Genomic DNA, 25,527 nt, shown 5'->3' on the forward strand with positions numbered 1-25,527 from the left:
TTTTAGTTTACAGAGGAAGAAAAATTTAAATAAAAAACAAACGAATATATTTCCACTTATTTCTTCAACAATGTAGCAAATATCAACATTTAAAATGCTTAATTCTATCATATTTAATCATCAAATTAAGTATGCACTAAAATTACTTGTTTTAAAGACAAAAAAGATGTAAGTCTACAAACATACATTGTTGTGAAGTGTGTTAATAATTTTATATACTCAGCACTGTAGAAATTTTTTTTTTTTTTTTTGGTTGGAGTCTTCCTCTGTCGCCAGGCTGGAGTGCAGTGGCATGATCCCGGCTCACTGCAACCTCCGCCTCCCAGGTTCAAGAGATTCTCCTGCTTCAGCAGTCCACGTAGCTGAGACTACAGGTATGCACCACCACACCCAGCTAATTTTTGTATTTTTAGTAGAGACACGGTTTCACCATTTTGGCCAGGATAGTCTTGATCCCTAGACCTTGTAATCTGCCCACTTTCACGTCCCAAATTGCTGAAATTACAGGGGTGAGCCACCGTCCTCAGCCAGAATTATTTTTAATAACAGTTTGACCTTTTATTTTAACATTTACTTTAGGTTAATTTTAAGAGTTAGAAAATGTATCTGTAAGTGTTTATTCAAGGAGTTTTCAAGCTGTGGTCTCTGGATCAGATGCCTCATGATTACCTTAAAACTCATTAATTTTGCAAATTTTCAGGTGCCAACAAGGGTGACCAACTTGTCCTGGCTTGCCAGACACATTCCCCATTTCAGGACTAAATGTCCAGCATCCTGGAAATCCCCTCATTAAAAGGAAAACTGGTATAACTAGCTTCCCTAGGTCCCCACATCAGACCTACCAAATCAAAAACTCTTTCAGGGAAGGAAGGAACCTACATATTTGTGTTTTATTAAGCTCTCCAAGTGATTATGATACATATTAGAGTTTAAGAACTACTGATTTACTATGGGCAGAAAAAGTTAAAAAAAGAGTAACTGGCACACTCCCTTTATAAGATTCATTCTCCAAACTTAATTTTTAAGTATAAATGGGTTTTAATCTGTAGTTACAGTTTTGAAGTTTAGTGGGACTTAACTGCACAGATATTTCCTTTAAAAATACATAAGAGATACCCAAATTACTACTCTATCAAACTTTTATTCTTAATTGTATCTAAAGAATTAGTCTTGTATTTTTATTACATTTTATTCACACTTACCTTTATTAATTTTTAACTCTTTTTCCTTCCTTAGGATCTTGTTTTGGTCTAGCAGATCGAGCAAACTGCTAATAATTTAAAATTAAGGTTTCCTTCACGAATATGCAAGTAATCTTTTCTAAATAATTCTCAAAAACGTTCTAATGTATGGTGGGAGTATGGTTTTTTAATTTACCTTGAGTGTCTCCTGACTCCATGACTTGAGAGGAAATTAATAATTAACTTTTCCTTTATAGTCATTATTTTTTATACCTGGGCCTTTGTTTCTTTACCTATCTTGCTGATTTCTAGTTTGCAAACTGCATTGATTACTAAAAGCAAGATGGTTAATCAACGATATACTCTGGTTATTAAAATTCTCATGTAGAAATATAAATTACAATAAAATGATAAAATGAATTAGTTCTTTTATGACTCCAAATGTACTTCTGGATACTCTAGTCTCTTCGTATAACTGTGTACTTTTGAGCTGCATAAGTGAAACATTTAAAACTTGGCTGAAATAGAACAACTTCATGCTGCTGAAGCTCCTTTACTAAAAACCTAAATAACACTGTCATTTGACTCAGTAAGGTGGGTTTAACTGTAACTGAATGAATAACTACTGCTAGAATGCCAATTGTGGAAATTTCTTAAGGGTAACACGAAAATTAATTTCAGTTATACCCTTCTAAAAATTATAGTTTTGAAATAGATGGATTTAAAGGATACAACCACCATGGGTTTTCCAAAAAGCACATATCCATTAGCTTCCTTTAAGGCTTTTGCTGCTGCTTTTTCATTAGGAAGTCCAATGAAAGCTTGTCCTTTCATACGACCTTCTTTCATCAAACGTATATCAAACCTAGAAGGAAGAAAAGAGCTTTGATTCAAAGAATGTTAGTTTCAATGATGTGAATGAAAATGTGTTGAACAATTTAAAATGTTGCTATTTCAAATAAAAGTGACTAAAACATTTGATAGGCACATTAATTATTCAGTTTTCTAAAAATGTATTTCAGTTCTTGCACTAAAACTGATTCTACAAGTAGGTAGTATTTGTTTAAGATGTATTTTTAATTATTCTCAACTATCATAAAAGTATGTGATTTAAAAATTATACTACTAGTAACTAGAAAAGCAAACTTTTTTTTTTTTTTGAGACGGAGTCTCGCTCTGTCACTCAGGCTGGAGTGCAGTGGTGCAATCTCGGCTCACTGCAAGCTCCTCCTCCTGGGTTCATGCCATTCTCCTGCCTCAGCCTCCGGAGTACCTGGACTACAGGTGCTCGCCACCACATTCGGCTAATTTTTTGTATTTTTCGTAGAGACGGGGCTTCACTGTGTTAGCCAGGATGGTCTCTATCTCCTGACCTTGTGATCTACCTGCCTCGGCCTCCCAAAGCGCTAGGATGACAGGCGTGAACCACGGTGCCCGTCTGCAAACTTCTTAAATTATTATTTATCTCAATTTTTTAAGTGCCTTTCAATCTGGCACTACCTGCTCAAGTGATTAAAAAGAAACAAAACAAAACAAAACAAAGAAACACTATATAACCAAGAATGGAAAAATAGAAAGGATTAACAGCCAGTTATAAACAATTATAGAATTCATTATATTATTATGTTTTTTTAAATTTATCTATTTATTTATTTATTTTTTGAGACAGAGTCCCACTCGGTTGCCCAGGTTGGAATGCAGTGGCGTAATCTTGGCTCACTGCAACCTCCACCTCCTGGGTTTAAGCAATTCTCCTTCCTCAGCCCCCCCGGGTAGCTGGGATTACAGGTGTCTGCCACCACACCTGGCTAATTTTTGTATTTTTAGTAGAGATAGGGTTTCATTATGTAGACCAGGCTGGTCTTAACTCCTGACCTCAAGTGATCCCACCCACTTTGGCCTCCCAATGTGCTGGGATTACAGACGTGAGCCACCACGCCTGGCCTAGAGTTCATTATATTATTATAAGCAATTACAGAACTTCCAAGTAGAAAGGAACCTCAATTATCTACTCAAAACCATAATTTTATAGGTGATGTCTAGAGACAGTGAGTGACTTCAAAGCAGACAGCTAAGATCTAAAGTCAGAAACACAAACCAAATTTTTAACTTCCTAATATAGTGATCCATTCCATAGTGTATTCATTTTTTTGAAATTTTTGAAAGAAAATCAAACGCTACTTAGAAAAATCAGATTGTAATTTACAACTGAAATATTACCTAATATTTAGTCTATGAGACTACCAAAATAATACAACATAAAAAACTATCAAAAAAATGCAGTGAATTATTATTTTTTTCTTATAATCATGACTCAGAGATGGCAACAAAGAAAAAGACCTAGCATTTTGCATGACCAGCAAAAGAAAAAATATTTTGGCATCCTGATAAGATATATTTGTCCCTAATGAATATAGAGAATTGTAAAACATGGTTTCATTTGTGTATACCTATCTAAAAAAAACACATAGGCCAGATAAGATTTTTAAAGTATTGACGTCACTTGAAGATTAAAACAAAACTTAGTTACAGTCACTTCTTTATTTTATCTGCACTCAAAAGCCTCTTACCTTATCCTTTCTACTTCTTCTTACTTTTAATTTATATGACAGGGAGTCTTTCATACTTTAGAATTAACAAATACAGTATTGTAAAGAATGAAATTCTAACTCCAAACATTAGCTGATATGGTTTCGTTCTGTGTCCCCAAATCTCTTTTGAATTGTAACTCCTACATTCCCATGTGTCATGGGAGGAATGCTGTTACAGGTGACTAAATTACATGGGTGGGTCTTTCTTGTGTTCTTGTGATAGTAAATGAGCCTCACAAGGTTTGATGGTTTTAAAATAAAAAGACACTGGTGGCATTTTGCCCCTGACCTAGAGATTTATGGAATTTTGAACTTGAGAGAGATGATTTAGGGTATCTGTTGGAAGAAATCTCTAAGCAGCAAAGTATTCAAGAGGTGACTTGGGTGCTATTAAAGGCATTTAGTTTTAAAAGTAAACACTATAAAAGTTCAGAAATTTTGCAGTCTGACAATGCAACAGAAAAGAAAGAGAAGAAATTCAAGCCAGGTCTAGAAATCTGCATAAGTAATGATGAGCCTGATATTAATCCCCAAGAAAATGATGAAAATGTCTCCAGGGCATGTTAGAGGTCTCATGGGAGCCCCTCCCATCACCTGAGGCCTAGGAAGGAAAAGTGATTTCTAGGGCCTGGCCCAGGGTACCTGTGGTGTGTGCAGCCTAGGGACTTGGTGCTCTGCCTCCCAGACACTGCAGCTGTGGCTGAAAGGGGCCACCACAGAGCTTGGGTGGTAGCTTCAGAGGGTGCAAACCTCAAGCCTTGGCAGCTCCCACATGGTGATGAGCCTGGCAGTGCAGAGATGTCAAGAACTGGGGTTTCGGAGCCTCCACCGGGATTTCAGAGGATATATGGAAATGCTGGATGTCCAGGCAGAAGTTTGCTGCAGGGATGGGGCTCTCATGAGCTAGGGCAGCGCAGAAGGAAAATGTGGGGTTGGGGTCCCCACACAGAGTTGCTATTAGGGCACCACCTAGCAGAACTGTGGTAAGAGGGCCACCGTCCTCCAGACCCCAGAATGGTAGATCCACTGACAGCTTGCACCATTCACCTGGAAAAGCTGCAGACACTCAATGCCAGCCCATGAAAGCAACTGGGAGGGAGGCTGTACTCTGCAAAGTCACAGGAGTGGAGCTGCCATGGGAACCCAATTCTTGCATCAGCATGAGCCGAATATGAGACACGGAATCAAAGGAGATCCTTGGAGCTTTAAGATTTGATTTTCCCGCTGGATTCTGGACTTGCACAAGGGCTGTAGACCCTCTGGTTTGGATGATTTCTCCAGGGCCCATAGCACCCTTGTTTTGGCCAATTTCTCCCATTTGGAATGGCTGTATTTACCCAATGCCTGTACCCTCATTGTATCTAGGAAGTAAGTAACTTGCTTTCAATTTTACAGGCTCCTAGGCAAAAGGGACTTGCCTTGTTTCCAATGAGACTTTGGACTGTGGGCTTTTGAATTAATGCTGAAATGAGTTGAGACTTTGGGGGACTGTTGGGAAGGCAGGATTCGTTTTGAAATGTGAGGACATGAGATTTGGGAGGGGTGGGGGCAGAATGATATGGTTTGACTCTGTGTCCCCACCCAAATCTCATCTTGAATTGTAACTCCCACAATTCCCATGTGTAGTGGGAGGAACTCTGTGGGAGGTGATTGAATTATAGGAATGGGTCTTTCTGGCACTGTTCTCATGGTAGTGAAGGAGTCTCAAGATCTGATGGTTTTAAAAAAAAATGGGAGTTTCCCTGCACAAGCTGTCTCTCTTTTTGCCTGCTACCAGCCACATAAAATGTGACTTGCTCTTCCTTGCCTTCTGCCATGATTGTGAGGCTTCCCTGGCTTCATGGAACTGTGAGTTTTCCATTAAACCTCTTTCCTTTGTAAATTGCCCATTCTCAGGTATGTCTTTATCAGCAGTGTGAAAAGAGACTAACACATTAGCTTTTATAACATTTATAAATCACAACCCTCTCTTTTGCTTTCACAAAACTGGAACCCTTGCTCAATGAAGTTCTTTTAAAAGATGACAATTTACTGTCAGAGTAAGAATCTATAAAGTTTTGCCTCACTGCTATACATTCCTGGATGATTCATTGAAAGAATCATTTTCAAAGCACAGTCTTTGGATCAGAAGCTTCAGCATCATCCAGGAGCTTTTCAGAAACACAAATTCATGAGTCTTACCCATGAAACCTAGAAAACCAGACTCTCTGCAGGTGGGCCTATAAAACTGTTTTTCCAGGCTCTCCAGGTGATTCTTGTGCAATGTTAAAGTCTGAGAACCATGTATTTAGAGAGAAGATTAAGGTCAGAATGTATCACAGGCCTGTTTCTGCAAAGAGTTTTATTAGAACACAGCCATGAATATTCATTCAGGTTTTATGGCTGCCTTCATAATATAACTACAGAACTGAATAGTTCCAACAGACACAGTATGGTCTGCAACAAAATAAAAATATTAAATTTTTACTATCTGCCCATTTATGGAAAACGTTTGCTAACTCCTATTCTAGACATCTTAAAAGATCAATAGTGCAACAGCATAGACCAACTTTTTCATACAATTTTTATCTCAAAAAGGAAAATGATGGAATTAAAATAGTAAATTTGTAACAGATAAAAACAAAACATAATCTAAGATTGTATTTTACTGTCACTTACATGATCCGCTGTGTTTCTGATGAAAAGTCAACATATCTTCCAAAAATATATTTAAGGTCCTAGAATTTCAGTAAGAAGACAAATAACAAAGCCAGGGGGAAAAAAACTGTTAATAAATAAATAAATACATCAATACATCAATAGAAGAGGTCATACTGGACTAAGGTAGGCTTTAATCTAATATGACTGGTGGCCTTTCAAAAGGGAAAATTTGGACACAGATACTCACAAAGGGAGTACGCTAGGTACAAAGGCAGAAATTGTGATGACGCTGCCACAAGCCAAGGAAGGTGAAAGATCGCCAGCTTCTGCATACCAGCAGAAGCTATGGGAGAGGCACAGAACAGATCTTTCACTCAAAGCCCTGAGAATGAACCAATCCTGCCACACTTTTGACTTCAGTTTGCCTCCAGAACTGTGAGACAACACATCTCTGTTGTTTCAGCCACTTAGCCCTAGGAAATTAATACATACCCCAAACTCTGCCTCAGTATTTACTGCCAGAGAAGCCAAGCTATGAGAATATTATTTTAACAAAAAATTAACCTGGAAATACTAAACAATAATTTGTCATGTCCTGAAGCACAGTAAAAAACAAAAAACAAAAAACAAAAACAAAAAACACATTCTTAAAGGTAGTTTCACACAGACTTTAACATATCAAGTATAAAACCTTCAAATTATTTTCATTTACATGAACAAAAATCAATTTATACCTACCTTTTCTTGAACATGTTTAGCTAAATTCTTTACATAAATTCTACAGTTTGGTTCACCAGGTTCATAACTTCTGAAAACTGAAAGTGTTTCCATTTCTTATTAAAAAACAAAAAACAAAGATATAAAATTAAAATATTTTAACCAAGTTTTTAAATATAATTATCATATTCAAATATAACTGTTAAATAGACAAATTAAGCTTTATGAAAATGTTAAAACCATAAAATTAGTAACAATGTTACAAATGGGTTTAAATATACTCACTGAAAATCTGAATTGATTATATAAAAAACTTTTTTTTATACATACAAAAAACTTTTTTTATACATATAAAAAACTTTTGTTTAAAAAATTTCAGACTTCTAGAGTAACTAAAATTTGTCCAATAAAATATCTGCTATTAAAACTCCATTAAGATGAGTCATGTTATAAAAAAAAGGTAAAGTATATATGCTAATTGATTTGGGTAATTATTTTGCTTAAAGTGAATTTCCCAAACCATCAGCCACCTCCATATTTAAATACAAGAATGAAGTAAGCATGATATCAGGCATCTCGGACAAACCATGGCCTAAGAACCCCTGTATAGCTCCTCTCATTTAATGTCAGGAGTCTGTTCTAGAAAATTAGATAGATGTTTTGTGTAAAAATCCTAGCTGGAAGTCTATTTCCCATTACTGTAGGAAAAATTGTGTACTACACATCAATCTAAAGCCTCTAAATATTTTCTGACAATATACTAAAACAGCAAGTCTTTGAGAAGTAGAAAACTATCGTGTTAGGATATAAAATCCTAAAATCATAGATTTCTAATCACCATGTTTTTTAAATAATCACTTTGTATGTATCTCAGACACAGTATTTGTGACAGTCTATTGGCTGCATTTGGAAAATATAACACCAGACTTGTAGGACACACTGACTTACTTTAAATGACACATAAAAGTTTTAGGAATGAAAACAAAAATTTTTCCCAAATATAGACTGGAAACACTGTATGGAAAGAAACGTTCCTTCCACTATAAAGTATGAGTATTTAAAAAAAAACAGAAGAAGTGATTACAAACATTAATCGGAGAGATGTTCTAAAGTATGTGCCTTAAGGTAAATGGCATGAAAGATTTGTTTTGTTTCTGTAAAGTCAAAGATATGTAAAATGGAATATGTGCTTAGTTTATTTCGTGATATTACCTTCTCTAGAAATTCTGCCCTTCTCCAATTCCCTTCTGGAAATACATTCCGATGGCATTTCATCAGAGTCTTCTTTAATCTCCTCTGTGATGTCCAAATTAGGTTTGGGGAAGATTTTTCCAAATCCTATATTGGATGCATCAACTTCAGTAGCAGGTAAATCTAAGAGTTCAATGTTAACATTAACCATAAGAATCTCTCCTTTAAAAACACTTTCTACCCCTCCCCCCATTTTATATTTAATAATATATCTTTAGGCACTAAAATTCTTTGGTGTTTCTCCATATACTGAAAGAAGCATATGTAAACATTTTCTTTTTTTTTTTTGAGACGGAGTCTCGCTCTATTGCCCAAACTGGAGTGCAGTGGCCAGATCTCAGCTCACTGCAAGCTCCGCCTTTCGAGTTTACGCCATTCTCCTGCCTCAGCCTCCCAAGTAGCTGGGACTACAGGAGCCTGCTACCTCGCCCGGCTAGTTTTTTGTATTTTTTAGTAGAGACGGGGTTTCACTGTGTTAGCCAGGATGGTCTCGATCTCCTGACCTTGTGATCTGCCCATCTCGGCCTCCCAAAGTGCTGGGATTACAGGCTTGAGCCACCGCGCCCAGCCGGTAAACATTTTCTATAAAGGTTCAAATAGTAAAAAAATTGTGTTAAAGGGTGACTAGCCATGAGATAAGAAAAATTTATAAAAAGAAAAATGTTAAATAAACGCACAAAAGAGGTGCTACCTGAAAAGGCACTACGTTCACACTCACCATCCAACACAGGAATGAAAACTAGTCACAGTTTTTCACTCACTATGTTTGCAATACTTACTAGAATTCTATCCTATATTCACACAAGTGCTCAAAGATACATGCACAAAGACATATTTCACTATTTTCTGTAATAGTAGAAGGGAAACAACCTCAACTTCTATGAAAAATGCATGATAAAATATTGACAAAATTATATTACGGTCTATTATACAGCCAAAAAATGTAAAGTATATGGTTATATTTTGACATAGTAAGCTACCCCAAACTAGATTGTAAACTTCAAAAAAGAGACCATGGCAAACTTGTCCATGGAGGCTGCTAGATAACAAACTTTCAACAAGTCACTACTGAGCGAATGATAAATATCATCAAAACATAATGCTCATTTAAAAAATAAGATAGAAATGTGTTTACATGTACAGGATAAGGTCTGGAAGGATACACACACACACACACACACACACACACGTACGTACATACACATAACAAATAGTTAACGGTATTTGCCTCTAGGTAGTAGGACAGAAGAGAATGAGGTTTGAGGTGTTAACTTTTTAACAATTTTACTTTGTTTTGCTTACATTCCGATCAACTGGGATTATTTCAGAAATTTCAAAATAAAGACTTAAAGAACAAAAGAACACCATTATAATATCAAATCTGTGATTAAAATAAGCAAAAAAAATCTGTAATTTCAATACTTTTTTTTAAACTTAAGAATAGCTTTTTTGGCAACAATCGTCCATGTCTTTTGGATTAAAAATATATACATTACATTATGTCTACAACTCACAAAATAGTCACATTGCTTGTTTTCTAACCAATAATATTATAATAAAACCATAGGCCACCACATGAAACAAGCAATGAAAAAGTCAATAAAATATACTCCATTATATTTTTAGTGTAAATATCAGCAAAAAGCACTAAATTTCATTCTAGAGGTCATTACTAGCAAAGGGTAACAGTGACAATCTCACCATTTACCATCAATTTCTGTTATATAAAAAAGTTGAAAGTGGATATTATTCCATGATTTTGAGGAAACACTAATTGCATATTTTAAATAAAGTTGACAAATACTAAAATACAAAACATTATATGTAAAATTTAATTCTAACACAAAAAATTGATTTCAGCATGTGAAGTAACTAGAATATCCTTACCATGATTCTTTTCCTCACAATTTTGTTCCTTCTCTAAATCTTTCTTAAATGCAGCTGGCATGTCAGTAGATATATGGAATTCAATTCTTTTATTACCTACAGGTTGTGGTTGGTCAAATACATCCGAAGGTAACAGCACTGGATGTAAGCTGCTATTTAAAAACAATCATAGCATTAGTTTGTAATTGCAAATAAAATCCTGAGTAAAATATTATTTCAAGTTTACTTTAAATTGTAAAAGTTAACACTGACAAAGGATTCACTACACTTTTTATATTGAATAAAGTGAGTGACTTAAATTTATTAGTTTAATAAACTTTAATGCTCTCATATAGGTGACTAATAAATTATTAGTTTACACATAAAAAGACTGAGGTTCAGCAATGTTAATAATTTGTATAAGGTCATTCTGGAAATGACAGAGATTTGATGACTTTTGATTCTAAACCCCAGGATACTTACCAATATGCAAAATAGTGCATTCTATGTTTGATATTTTACACATATAGATAACACTAGATTTTGATGACTTAAAATTGTCAATAGTCACATTAAAACCATGAAAAGAAATATTGATAACTTATTATTTCTCATTATATCGAAAATATTATTTCCACATATAATCAATATAAAAAGTTATCAAGATATTTTACATTATGTCTTCATACAATTTTAATGTGGCTCACATTAATTTCTATTGTTCAGTGTCACTATAGAGATTCAAAGGGAAAAAAAGGTAAAATAATTCAAACATGTATAAAACAAGTATCATTTTACTGACAACTTCTGGACTATAATAAAATGTGCAAAACACAATGGAAAGGTAACTTATATCTACTAACATTCTTGGATAACTATGGCTTGACCCTTATCCCAAATCTGCAAATTCCTTAGGAAGTTTATTACAAGATAAAGTAGTGCGAAAGGAATTCTTAATTTTTAAAAATATCAATGGCATTCCAATGGTTTCTTCAATAAATTCAAACTTCACAGCCTAACATTTAGGGGAGGTTTCAAATCCTTCTAGCTTTCTCTTTCATCGTTTCTATTCCTATTCAATAAATTTTCTTACCTCTGGAAACTTTCCTTTTATTCTTCCATTCACATAGGTTACAGTTTCCCTGCCTAATTTTTGTCTCTCCTCCTTAAAGGGCCAGCTCAAATGTCTCCTCTCTCTTACAACCTTTCCAAATTTCTCAACTGGCTGTGGCCTCTCTTTTCTCACAACCTTTTAGTTCTTAGTTTATATTTCCTATGTCATGTATTATAAATGCTAATGTGATAATCATCTGTGCATCTGGCTTATTATCCTTAAGACTATTAACTCACTGTTTGAAAAGACAGCATTAAACTTTAGAAGCATGCTTTAAACTACACACAATATTTAGCAGAGAACTTTACCATGCATTCAACAAATACTTAAAGGCACTCTGGTGGGTCCTGTGTGCCAAGAAAAGATATGTGAATTTTTATCAGCTGGTATTTTTTAAATAAAAAATGTCTGATATCAGGTGATAGAGTTAAGAGAAACTAAATAACTGTATATAAACACACTCACGTTTATATTAGTGACATTATTCACTAATTTATTACACTAGTGACAGTAATGAGGGACTATGAAAACCCTCATTTCATAGTTCAAATAAAATTACCTGTGTGAAGGACACAAAGGTGTATTCAACATATCCTTTATTTTTCTCCTTTTTCTCACATGGCGCTGCTTTATTGTTTTAGGTCTTTTGGGCTGAAGATTTGCTAGTTCCATTAATTTGTTCATTCTACAATGAGGAGAGGAATGATAAACAAAATACATGTTGAATTTCCTTTCTAGAAGCATAGCTATTTACCACTGTTTCTATTAAAGTTAAATTTGTTATTTTGGTGTACAATTTAATATTTAAAATGTTTTACTTATATAAAATATATAGAACACCATCAATTAAGAGATAAATAAGAGACTTAATTACATGTTATCAATTTTTAAAATGTATGTCTCATCATAAGCAGTTGCCCAAATAAAATGGCAACCGTTTGGCAACTTTTGTTCTAAGTCAGGCTGTGGATTATATACATGAACATTATTAACAATGTACTATTGTTTGTCAGAATCCTTAAATAAAATACGTAGATTGTCAAGAACTATCAATAAAAAGAATAACTCATCTGCAGTAGTTACTATGAATAGTTTTGTATAAAATCCTAAAGAATTGCTCTAGAAATTATTCTGAGGTAAATAAAGTCCAGAAGAATAAGCATCTGTCAAAACATGAACACAATCGAAGTTCATTTGCATTAGTTATGTTCTACGGTTACCATAAACACTAAATCACTGTCCCTAGGAAAATTCAGGATTAGGTTCCTGGAAGCCTTTGTTTACAACATCTTGTCATCTGATCAATACATTACCTTGTTTAATATATGTTTATGTCTAAGAACACCTTACTTAATATATACTATTGAATCATTAGCATTGAACTCACAGTCAATACCACCATAACTCTGGCCTGAAGGAAAACCATGTATTTTCTCCATCAGGTTTGAAATAGCCTTCCTGAGCTCAGGAACACTAAAGAGCACTTCAACACCATGCTCGAGGGCCATTTTAAACACAAGAGTCACAACAAAAAAACTCAAAAATGTAAAAAAAGGTAGTGCTGAATAGACCATGAAAAGGATACTTGTTTGTAGTATGAGAACTGAAACAAAAGGCTCTTAGAGGGTGTCTTTATTTGACATCATCTGGGAACCTGTGTGTTGACTGACTCAAATTTTTCACCACATGGCTCAATGTCCATTTCCACCAAAAATTTTAAAAAGCACATCAAGGTCAGGCGTGGTGGTACATGCCTGTAATCCCAGCATTTTGGCAGGCTGAGGCAGGTGGATCACCTGAGGTGTGAGTTCGAGACCAGCCTGGCCAACATGGAGAAACCCCATCTCTACGAAAAACACAAAAATTTATCTGGGCATGGTGGCACATGCCTGTAATCCCAGCTACTCGGGAGGCTGAGGCAGGAAAATCGCTTCAACCTGGGAGGCGGAAGTTGGGGTAAGCTGAGATCACGCCATTGCACTCCAGCTTGGGCAATAAGAGCAAAACTCCGTGTCAAAAGAAAAAATAAGAATAATAATAATAAATAAAAAGCACACCAATTATTGATTTTGGAGTCACAAATAAATTTTAGCACAATTCGCAAATATAGAATCCACAAATAACAAGGCTTGAACGTAGTTTGTAATACCATAATCATCGATCTAAAAAATTATGCATAATCCAAAAATTTTCACTTAGGTCTTGGTATCTATTCTCAGGTCTTAATTTATAGCTGCTATATATGCTTGGGGTGTTGGGGGCTGAGGACAAATTCTAATCACCCAAAACTATGAAGAATTATAAACACAAAATCTAGGGAGAGCAAGAGTCTCTTTCTTACATTCTATGTTTCTTGGAAACTAAACAAATATTTCATGTTACAAACCTCTGTCGGTCCTCATCATCAGTGCTTTCATATTCTGATTCTTCACTAGATAATTCCTCATCCTCGTCTGGCAAAGGAGGTTCCTCAGGTGGCTGAGGAGATGTGGGTGGAAGAGGTGCATGCAACGGCATATAGTCTTCATACTAATTAAAAGAATAAAACAAAAATACTATGGCAGTCTAAAATATTTATAGAACAAACTCCATTTGAATACTACATTCTCATTTCTATCACATTTTTTTAACACATTCTACACATATTGAGGGAACACCCTGTATGGCAGATCACTAGCTGATCACAAAATGTGCCTCTTCTTCCTTCACCCTCAGCTGAACTAAATTTTCAAAGCTCCTTTGTAGTTATATTTTCCCTTGTAACTGAGTTATAGCCAATGAAATCAGACAATTAGAAACTCCCACAAATAATTTTTTCTTCCTGATCTGCAGACTGTGTAGTAATATCTTCATCAACCTGGGAAGGCACATGGTCAAAACAATTCAGGTGTTTTTCATGGCTCAGTAGACCAAAACATCCCTCTGCTCTACTTTTGGAAAGGATGTGACATGACAAAAATCATTTTTATTGTATTAAATGACTAAGAATGTATTTGTTAACAGCAGTTAGTATAATCTTAATTAATTCTCCAGTAATATATCAAGCACTGAGTAGGTGTTGGGGTTACAAAAACAAAAAAACAAACAAAAACAACAAACAAATCCTAAAGTTAATAGTACATACATTAGAAAAGTAGCAAATCTCACACCAAATTCTCTTCTATTCATATATGAACACTCAATGTATTAATAATTTTGCATTGCTATTATTTATAAATATACTAAGAGTACTATAGCAAAATAATAACTAAAATTATTCAAGAGCAGGTATAGCCTACTTCTAAATTATTGACAGATTTGCATAGTCAAGTCTAATAAAAATACCAGCACCCTTTTTCGTCTTTTGCAAACAAAGCTCTGTTTGTGACAAAACAAGAACAACGAAATCTTTAGGTAATCTAGTTAAGCGTAACTACCTCATAGGATGGCACAATGTTTTGGCTCAAAAAACTTAACAATGCTGGATGAAATGATAGTCTTTATTGCCAAAAGCATTTCTTTCATATTCTGGCTTTTCCTCACTTAAAGTTCTCAGTTCTTCTATTATCATCATATTACTTTATATCTGTTCCTTATTTTCAATGTACATCAGAGGTTGCTATAACACCTGTATAATTCAGCCTCAATAATCCCATTCGGGAAAAGAAATTTTAACTTGAAAATTCTAAGAGCTGTCTTACCATGGGAGGTCGCGCAGTAATTGGTCCAAAAGGTGTTGGCAAATTCATTTTATTCATAAGATGAAGGACCTTAAAATGGTAAAACATTTAAATTCACATATAAATTGATTCAACTCACATCTTGTATTTTACATACTAAGAAATTTTGCAATAACACTATTTATTAATCGAGTGTAAAGGAAGACCTGCCCATCTCTTGACTTTATGATCTCTGTATAAGGTAAAACAAGGCATTGGTGTATCTCAGATTAATCTTCCTAAAATGTCAATTCTACATGTTCAATTAGTCCCGTTGCTAAGAATGTAATATTCTTGCAATATAAAACCTACTTGAAATGATTTTATATCTTTACCCCAATTATTGTAAAATTATAAAACAGAGAAATACATTAAAATACATCTATACTTTGTACTTCAAAAAAATATGTTATTACTGCCAATATTTTTAAGAATTTGCTCAGGGGTCTGAATCTCTACTTAATGGTGTATTCTAAATAGAGAATTGTCACAAATTACATTTCCCAAACTAGCTTCTGTTTATTAGTATCCACTTATACTATACCTTATAAAAGTCTTTACTTGAAAGTAGTAAATATTTAATTACATTTAAAGTACTGTATCACTAGCTGTCTAGAATTAGTCTGATTACTTTTATGAGAATCAGCATGAAAAATAAAGTATCAAGCTATATAAACAAGTCCTTTAAGGAAAAGTTTTATTCTACTTACCTGTACATAGAACTTAGGCACACTTGCCAAGGCATTTACTATGTTTGCAAGGATTGTGCTGGAAGGTGGTGGGTACATATACTTGAGGCATGAATTTAAAGGAAAAGTCAGCCTATAAAATAAAAAACATTTAAGATGCTTATGTTTTAATAATTTCATATCAGTAACTCATTTTAGGTAACCTGGTAACAAACACACTGCTCAAATGATGCAGTACTATTAGATTTACCTTGTTCCTAAAAGATCCAAAGTACATTTAAAAAGAAAAATAAGCTACTGTATGTCTTGGCAGAGGTTTACCTTGTATCTCTCAACATTTCAAGAGATGCTTTCTCTGCAATGAATTCAGTGACAAATTCGTAACACAAAATGTGATTCATATTAAAAATATACATGACAATAAATATCTTTGTTTTTAAAATTATCTTAAATTATCTTATTTGCAATAAGGTATCTGTATATAACACAATATACAATAAGCAGTAAGATATCTGTATATCACAATGTATAATAAGATATCTGTATATCACAATATACAATAAGCAAAAAGCAGTAAGACATCTGTATATCTGTATATCTGTATACAACACAGAACAAAAGCAAAAGAAAAGCAAATAAAAATGCTAACCCGTGGTTTGGTGCAATCCCATTTTCCACTGTTAAATAACCAAGTTCTTTTTTTTCTTTATCATCTTCGACAGGGTCGTCAGACCTGGGACATACAGAATCAAAGTTAATCTTACCTTTCCAAAGAGTGAAAAACTGCACACAAAAAAGATAAATTACCTTTTCAAACATGTCATTATAAAAACAGTTTGATTAAAAAAAAACAAAAACTTTCAAGTATTTCTCAAGCAAACACCTAGAAATGGGAAGGGAACTAAAATTAACCTTCACTGAATCCCTTCTGTAGTATTATTACTACAGAAGTGCTATAATAATAAAATTATTATTCAGCACTACACATTTCCATTTACTCTTCATAGCAAGACTATGAAGATGGCATAATTGTCACTGACCAAAAATAAAACTAAAGTTTACATGGTATAAAATAGTGGTAATCAAATGTCGTTAACGTGTGTCATAATCAGTTGGAGAGTTTATTAAAACTCACAGACTTCTAGAGCATTTTCCCATCCCTTCCATCCCTCAATGAAGTTTCTGATTCAGTAAGACAGGGTTAAAAAAGCTCAAGGTTCGGTAGTTTGATCAAGTTTACAGATGATACAGCTGATCTAGGGACCAAACTCTGAGAACTACTAGTGTAAAGCAAATTTGTCAAGGTGTACCACAAAAAGTCACAGCTGGAAACCAAATGCCAGTCTTGATCTTATCACACTGTGTTACCTCTGATACAAAGACATTATACTAGTTATTTTCCCTCCATTGAAGGTTGAAGATGAATTCATTTCAGCCCACTCCCTTCCCACTTCACACTGATTAAACTGTAATATTAAATCTGGTTCCTAATGTACAATTAGGGGCAAAAATAAAGATATTGTTTTACTGTGCTAGATTTAATGGAAAAATCTGTCACTACTCTTCCAATTACTTACTGGCTAGTCTGAAACCAATACAATAACTATATAACTGATTAAAAAAAAAAAAAAAAAACTTTAAAAATGTTACAAAATGTATTATCTACATACCTTTTTTTTTTTTCAGAGCCTGAAGTGGGACATGGGGAGTGAACTCGATCTTGTTCTTTTGCAAATTCAACGACTAAAGTATGACCTAAAAGTTTCAGCTGATGGAGTCTTGTCAATGCCTGGAGTTAAAAGAACAAGAGTAAACATTTCACAATTGTACTAAAAATGATCTGTTAGAGACCAATGTTTACACTGTGGGCGGCAAGCCACCCAGGTGCTGAGGCAAGAGACTGGGGACACGAGCCGTTCCCGTATAATAAAATACATAAAACAACAAGAGCTATAGTAGATCTATATCACAGATATGATTATATATGAATGTCATTAATCATTAGTTTGTAGCAATTACTCTTTATTCCAATATTATAATAATCCTTGCTCTACAATTATAACCTAGGAAAAACCGGCCATACAGAGATAGGAGCTGAAGGGACATAGTGAGAAGTGACCAGAAGACAAGTGTGAGCCCTCTCTCACACCCAGACAGGGCCACTAGAGGGCTCCTTGGTCTAGCAGTAACACCAGCATCTGGGAAGATGCCTGTTGCCAAGCCGACCGTGGTCTAGTGGTAGTGTCGGTGCCAAGGAAAAACACCGGCTACTTAGCGGACCAGGAAAGGGAGTCTCCCTTTCCCTGGGGGAGTTTAGAGAAGACTCTACTCCTCCACCTCTTGTGGAGGGCCTGACATCAGTCAGGCCTGCCCGCAGTTATCCAAAGGCCTGTCTCCCTCTGATGCTGTGCTTCAGTGGTCACGCTCCTAGTCCACTTTCATATTCCATCCTGTACACCTGGCTCTGCCTTCTAGATAGCAGTAGCAAAATCAGTGAAAGTACTAAAAGTCTCTGATATGCAGAAATAATGGCGTAAGTGCTCTCTCTCTCTCTGCCTCGGCTGCCAGGCAGGGAAGGACTCCCTGTCCAATGGACACGTGACCCACGTGACCTCACCTACCATTGGAGATGGCTCACACTCCTTACCCTGCCCCTTTGTCTTGTATCCAATAAATATCAGCACAGCCTGGCATTTGGGGCCACTACTGGTCTCTGCGTCTTGGTGGTGGTGGTCGCCCGGGCCCAGCTATCTTTTACCTCTGTCTTATGTCTTTATTTCTACAGTCTCTCATCTAAACACATGGGGAGAAAAACCCACTGACCCTGTGGGGCTGGTCCCTACGTATACTTTTTTTTTTTTTTTTTTTTTTTTTTTGCCAATGCTGTAAACATTTCCTTGACTATTTCCTAATTTATTTTTAAACTCAGGCTATCAAGCGTTTAGTACTTATTAAAGGACTACCTCCTATAACTGAGGAAAATAAAAATCTGGCTAAATCCCACTTTATGCCAGCTCTGCTTATACCCAGGCAGCTGAAAATGGCTGAAAACAAGCTAACAAATTTCCCTGGCCTTACTTTCAATTTATAACAGCACCATAAATTGTAGGGTGACCTTCAATGATACCACAAAATTACTTACTACAATCGTAGTCTAATTTTCCCATCTATAAGAGAATATTTTGTACTTTCTCCTTGTTCCTTAACCTCACAATATTTTTCTGGCATTCCGTTAGCCTAGCACCTGGTTTCCTACTTTGAGACAACTGAAGTGATGACATGAGAATATCAGATTTCCACTATAACTCCCCATCTACCAGCATATGCACGCCAAAATTCTATGTTCTGTTATAATGTATTAACTATCCACATTCCTATCTAAATCCAGCTGCCTGGCTTATATACTAAATTCCATCCTCTCATCTACTCAAGGTTCTTTATTTAGCTATGCTCTGGAAATGTGTGTGGTGGGGGGTGTGGGGGGTGCTCTTATTTAAACTGTTAATTTTCTGTCCTCTATTGGATTATCCATATCAGTACGAAAACACGCTCCTATTTCTCCCATCCTAAATTTGCATTATTAGTTTTGCAGTAAAACTCTGTAGAAGTTATATAAACCCTCTATCTACAACTCCTCTCTGCCTATTAAGTTTCAAAACTATTTCAATCAGGTTAATGCTTTAATAAGTTTAACGAGACTGCTTATCATAGACAACAAATTTTGTATTGTTGGGCTAATGATCAACTCCTAGTCTTCACTTGACTGCATTTAACACAGTTAATCACTTCTTCCTTGATACATGTCATTCACTTGGCTTCAAGACTTCATACGTTCTTACAATTTTCTTCCTAGCTCACTGGTTTCTACTCCTCCATCTCTTTGACTTGTGCCTTCTCTCACATTCTTAATGTTGGAATGCTCCAGAGCTCTTGCCTGGTCTTCCTCTCTATTTCAACATATTATCTTCGTGATTTAATCCAGCATCTGCAGTTTAAATCTATATGCTAATGATTCACTAATTTATAATTTCAGCGCAGACTTCTGTCCTGAAGTCAAGGAACACATATTCAAATAATGGATAGTGCCCCATAGGTTTCTAACAAATGTTTCAAAATCAACATTTCAGAAGCTAAACCGCTTAATCTCTCCCCCAGACAAAAATGTGCTCCACTAGGAGCCATCTCTGTTTCAGATGATGGCAAGTCCATTCTTCCAGTTATTCAGGTCAAAAATCTTGTAATCATCCTTAATGCTTCTTTCCCTCATTCCATATCCAAGCCATTAAGAAATCCTGTTTGCCTATACCATAAAGCCAAAGTCATCAAAACAGCATGGTACTGGTATAAAAATAGGCACACAGACCAATGGAACAGAATAGAGAACCCAGAAATAAACCAAAATACTTACAGGAAACTGATCTTCCACAAAGCAAACAAAAACATAAAGTGGGGAAAAGACACCTTATTCAACAAATGGTGCTGGGATAATTGGCAAGCTGCATGTAGAAGAATGAAACTAGATCCTCATCTCTCACCTTATACAAAAATCAGCTCAAGATGGATCAAGGACTTAAATCTAAGACCTGAAACCATAAAAATTCTAGAAGATAACATCGGAAAAACCCTTTTAGACATTGTCTTAGGCAAAGACGTCAGGACCAAGAACCCAAAAGCAAATGCAACAGAAACAAAGATAAACAGATGGGACTTAATTAAACTAAAAAGCTTCTGCACAGCAAAAGAAACAATCAACAAACAGACAACCCACAGAGTGGGAGAAAATATTTGGAATCCATACATCCAAAAACAGACTAATATCCAGAATCTACAAGGAATCCAAATGAATCAGCAAGAAAAAAAACAAGCCCATGGGCTAAGGACATGAATAGACAATTCTCAAAATAAGACATACAAATGGCCGGCAAACATGAAAAAATGCTCAACATCACTAATGATCAGGGAAATGCAAATCAAAATCATGAAGCAATACCTCCTTACTCCTGCAATAATGGTCATAATGAAAATATCAAGACATAATAGATGTTGGTAGAAATGTGGTGAAAGGGACTTCCACATTGCTGATGAGAATGTACACTAGTATAGTAAGTATGAAAAATAGTGTGGAGATTCCTTAAAGAACTAAAAGTAGACCTACCATTTGATCCAGCTACTGAGTATCTACCCAGAGGACAATAAGTCATTATACAAAAAAAAAAAAATAGTTGCACATGCATGTTTATAGCAGCACAATTTGCAACTGCAAAAATATGGAACCAGTCCAAATGTCCATCAATCAATGAGTGGATAAAGAAGTTGTGAGATATAATATGAAACATGGAATATTACTCAGCCATAAAAAGGAACAAAATAATGGCATTTGTAGCAACCTAGATGGAATGGGAGACCATTATTCTAAGTGAAGTAACTCAGGAATGGAAAACCAAACATCGAATGTTCTCACTCCTAAGCAGGAGCTAAGCTATGAGGACCTAAAGGCATAAGAATGATACAATGGACTTTGGAGACTCAGGAGAAAGTGTGGGGGTGGGGGTGAGGGATAAAAGACTTCACAATGGGCACAGTGTATACTGCTTGGGTGACAGGTACATCAAAATCTCAGAAATCACGACTAAAGAACTTATGCATGTAACTAAACACCACCTGTTCCCCCAAAACCTACTGGAATAAATACAATAAGAAATCCTTGCTTCTATCTTCAAACTATATAAAGAATCTAATCACCGCTAACCACTACCATTGTGGTCAAGGCAACCATCAATTCTGGACTGAATTACCACAACATTTTAATGGATTTCCCTGTTTCTACCTTTCCCTCCCTTCAGTCTAGTCACAACAGAGAAAGCAATCTTTTGAAATATGTCAGATCAGGTCACCCCCTTGTTCCAATGGCTCCCTATTTTACTGACAGTAATCTAAATTCCTTACTATAATCTACATAATATAGATTCTATGACTTCTCTGACTTCAAATCCAATGATCACTCCCACTATGTATGCTCCAGTCACAGTGGCTTCCTTGAACAACATGACAGGCATGGTCACATCCTAGAGCCCCTGATCCAGCTGTTCCTCTAATTCAAACATACTTCTCCCAGAAATTTCATTAGCTAACTCCCTTCGCATCCTTCAAATTGTTGTTCAAATATAACCCTAACTACAGCCTGACCTCTCCCCACTTAACACTCCCGATCTTATTGCTCTACTTGTCCTTTTTCCATAGCATTTATTGTCCTCTAAAATAGTAAAGATTATTTTGTCTCCCCTTTTGAGACTACAAACTATAATCATCTTTGTTTTTGTTCACATATAATCCCAAAACCTAAAACAGCATCTAGCACATAGTAGGCACTTAATAGTTTTGCAACACATGAAACTACAAGCCTTAACCAGGGACTGATTTTGTGTAAGACAATTTTTCCACAGGTCGGGGTAGGGGGTGGGGACATAGTTTCGAGATGAAACTGATTCACCTCGGACCATAAGGCATTAGTCAGATTCTCATTGAGAGTGCAACCTAGATCCCTTGCATGTGCAGATCACAATAGCGGCCAAGGCACTGCTGATCTGATTGGAGGTGGAGCTCAGGCAGCCATGGGGAGAGGCTGTGAAGAGAGATAAAGCTTCCTTAGCTTGCCAGTCACCTCCTGCTGTGCGGCCCAGCTTCTAACAGGGCATGGTTGGGTACTAGGCTGTGGCTGGGTACGAGTCCGTGTCCCGGGGTTTGAGGATTCCTGCCTTACATCGTCATACAAAGTTAGTTTGAAAATGCTTCAATAATTTTCAAGACCCTAAATGAATGTTAGACCTATTCATTAACAGTGAAGCTTGATTATCTGAAATGAAGGTCATCTAATCTGACTTATTCCAACTTTCTTCCTCTCAAAATGGGTATCACGTAAGTTCTTATTCTCAAATATTTATGGCTTTTCACTTTTAATGTTAACTCCTCCTACCTAACTTGGCTACTTACTCTATTCTTGAACATTTCTTCCTTTGTTTTCTTAATCTATCACTTTCCAGTAAGGCCAAATGTTCTCTAGCCTAAAAGCCCTATCAATACTGCCATTAACCTCTTACTGCTTCCTTTCACTACAAACATTTTCAAAGACAATGACTGGCTCCATGTGCTCTCCTCCAAGTTATTTTTGACCCTAAAACAATGAGTTTTTCATTCCCATACTTTATTTATAATGTAATATGCTATATTTTTAAAAAGACTTTTTTTCTGAAAAAAAAAATTACCTATCATTATAAAAGTACATATTAATATAATATGAAAGCCCTCTGTAATCCTACTCTCAGAGAAAGATGTTTTTAACATTGTGGTGTATAGTTCTGTCATATTTTTTTCCTGTGCATATGCTAACATGTATACTATTCGTTTCAAAAAATCTGAGGTTACATCATACATAATCTTTCGCAACTTTATTCATGTACTCTATCTGGGCTATCATTCTGTATTAACACATACCATTTGATATCATTCTCAGACAGCTGCAGTACAGTATATGGACATAATGTGATTTAAGGCTTCCCTTCCTTTTACCAATGAGAATCTGGGTCATTTCTATTGTTTCACGGCAAAAAGACTTTAATAGATGTGTTCATTCCTCATTTTGCATCATCACAGGATTTCATCTTCTTAAAACATACTTCTCTTTGCATCAGTGATAATTTCTTTTCTAGTTCTCCTACTTTAACTGCTCCTTCCCATTCTTCTCTCCTAGCTTATTATCCTTTGGGCAATCATATCTATTCACATGGCTGAAGAATCTTTCCATTCTTCACCTTGCCTCAGCTCTAGACTAATATTTTTAAGTATTTCCACAAAAGTAGCCCAGTGACCCCTCCAGGTTAACAGATGACATGTGAATTCATCACATACTTTTGTAAACATTCTCTGGATCCTCATGTCAGCTAATATAACAACCCAAATAACTCAATCCTCAATCCAAATATCCTGAACCCGTCTCTCTCAACTCCTATATTATGAAACCTACAAACTCAGTCTCTCTTGAGTATATATCTACTTCCCCCTTTGTCTTCTTATTGTCGTCTTCTTTATTCTTGCCTTGGCCATTATAACAGCCTTCCATTTGGTCTCCTACCTCTAATAATTCTGTGCATCCAATCCATGATATGAACTATACCAGATATCTTTCACAGGCCTGATTATATTATGAGCCAGCTCAAAAGTATCAAGTGCACACCTACTAAACCAAACTCAATACCTCTCTCCCAGACTCAATTTTTCAAGTCCAATTTCCATCTCAACCCTTAGCTCCTGCTCCACTTATAACTTGCAACGCCTCACAGCTTTATTTGGTGTTCCCCAAGTCCCGAAGGCCCATCTCCCCTTGTTTCCTTCTGAAAAAATACAATTATCATTAGACTTCTAGCTAAAAGATCACCTCCTTTGTGAATGATTCCCTGGAACTTTAAAGAAATGTATATTCTCCTTTCAACACTTGAAACATCTTACCTTGTAACAGTTAGAGATATTTATCAATCTAAATCATTGAGAAATTGTTAGTTTAATTACATATGCAGTTAGTTTTGGTTTATAGATAATTTACTAAAGGACTGGGCAATATCCACCAACTAACAAATCAAATGTAGTCTGTTGGGGAAACTGTTGGAATACAAACGCTTTTGCTTCTTAAAAACCACAGTTTAACATTAAACCAAGACTGGATAAGAGGATACTTTTGACAACTTTAATAGTCAAGAAAAAGTCATACCTTTATAGCTGCTTTTTCATTAGGGAATGTGGCAAAAGCTGTATGTTTCTGAAACAGAGTTAAGGTACAAATTACTTCCAATATAACTTCAGTTTCTCATAAAGAAATCTGACATTTTACCAGTGGAGTAATGTGACATGTTAATAAAATCATGGGAAAGTATGAAAAATCAAGACCATTTAACTGATTACTAATTTCAGTTCAGTGGTTTTCAACATTTTTTGAGTCAGACTTGAGATGAAAGCTATGCAACCTCTATCATATAAAGACACATGTTTTACACACGCAAATAGTTCAAAAGACCAAAAGTTTAAAGACCTCTTCCACACAGAGGGTCACTTTTAACCAACAAAAAATGTATTTCCTTCATTTATGACAGACCTGAAGATTTTAAACTTTTCCTCTATACATAACAATGCACAGTATAAAAACATTCACCAACAGAGAAATCATTCTTCAAGGTGCATATTTCCTTTGTGCTTTATCTTTGTAATAATGTTCAATGGGAGAAGCATATTTTTAAACATAAATTATAAAGATTTTAAAAACCATCAGAAAAGCAACACAAGTCAAGAGTAAAAGAAACACTATGCTAAGGAAGAGCTCTGGTCAATGCTTATTAAAAGTTACTTTAATAATCATATCGCACACTAATTTTGTCTAATCTGATCCACGATGACCTAACGTACTTAAATTGAGCCATATTTTTTTTTTTTTGAGGGTATAAATGACACTTATACTGATCAAAATTGGCCTTTCTTATAATTCAGTAACTCTCAGCATGGGCTGCACATTAACATTAAAATCACCTGCGGAAACTTTAAAACCACTGCTGTCTTGCCCCATCGCTATTCCTATTTTAATGAAGAGAAATCAAAACATCTTTGGATATAAAGCAAAACAGTAATTGTGTAAATTCCTACATAGGTACTTTTAACAGCCCTAAAAAATTGTTACCTAAAAGATGCCATCGGGAAATTTTTATGAAAAGCCTCTTTTTCTAGTTGAAATTCTGCATT

At 35.4% G+C, this 25,527-nt stretch overlaps 1 protein-coding gene across 7 annotated transcripts in view; it reads right to left on the reverse strand.

Annotated features, from left to right (window-relative positions):
• Positions 1-25,527, reverse strand: part of RNPC3 (RNA binding region (RNP1, RRM) containing 3) — a 28,809-nt gene that overhangs the window by 2,249 nt on the left and 1,033 nt on the right. For 3 of the 7 annotated variants that reach the window (XM_023190905.2, XM_023190906.2, XM_023190907.2), the window contains 13 exons: positions 24,509-24,556; positions 17,418-17,536; positions 16,397-16,480; positions 15,769-15,880; positions 15,041-15,109; positions 13,747-13,889; positions 11,920-12,045; positions 10,268-10,419; positions 8,342-8,503; positions 7,151-7,245; positions 6,431-6,489; positions 1,914-2,046; positions 1,203-1,270 (listed from right to left, as the gene is read on the reverse strand). In XM_023190905.2, the coding sequence (XP_023046673.1) occupies positions 1,208-1,270; positions 1,914-2,046; positions 6,431-6,489; positions 7,151-7,245; positions 8,342-8,503; positions 10,268-10,419; positions 11,920-12,045; positions 13,747-13,889; positions 15,041-15,109; positions 15,769-15,880; positions 16,397-16,480; positions 17,418-17,536; positions 24,509-24,556 (1,365 nt within the window). In that variant the 3' untranslated portion in view covers positions 1,203-1,207. The remainder of the gene's footprint in view (positions 1-1,202; positions 1,271-1,913; positions 2,047-6,430; positions 6,490-7,150; positions 7,246-8,341; positions 8,504-10,267; positions 10,420-11,919; positions 12,046-13,746; positions 13,890-15,040; positions 15,110-15,768; positions 15,881-16,396; positions 16,481-17,417; positions 17,537-24,508; positions 24,557-25,527) is intronic. The other 4 variants (XM_023190911.2, XM_023190910.2, XM_023190908.1 and 1 more) reach the window with 3 other exon arrangements.

The sequence above is a fragment of the Piliocolobus tephrosceles genome, chromosome 1 (genome assembly GCF_002776525.5).
Source record: "Piliocolobus tephrosceles isolate RC106 chromosome 1, ASM277652v3, whole genome shotgun sequence".
NCBI lineage: Eukaryota > Metazoa > Chordata > Mammalia > Primates > Cercopithecidae > Piliocolobus > Piliocolobus tephrosceles.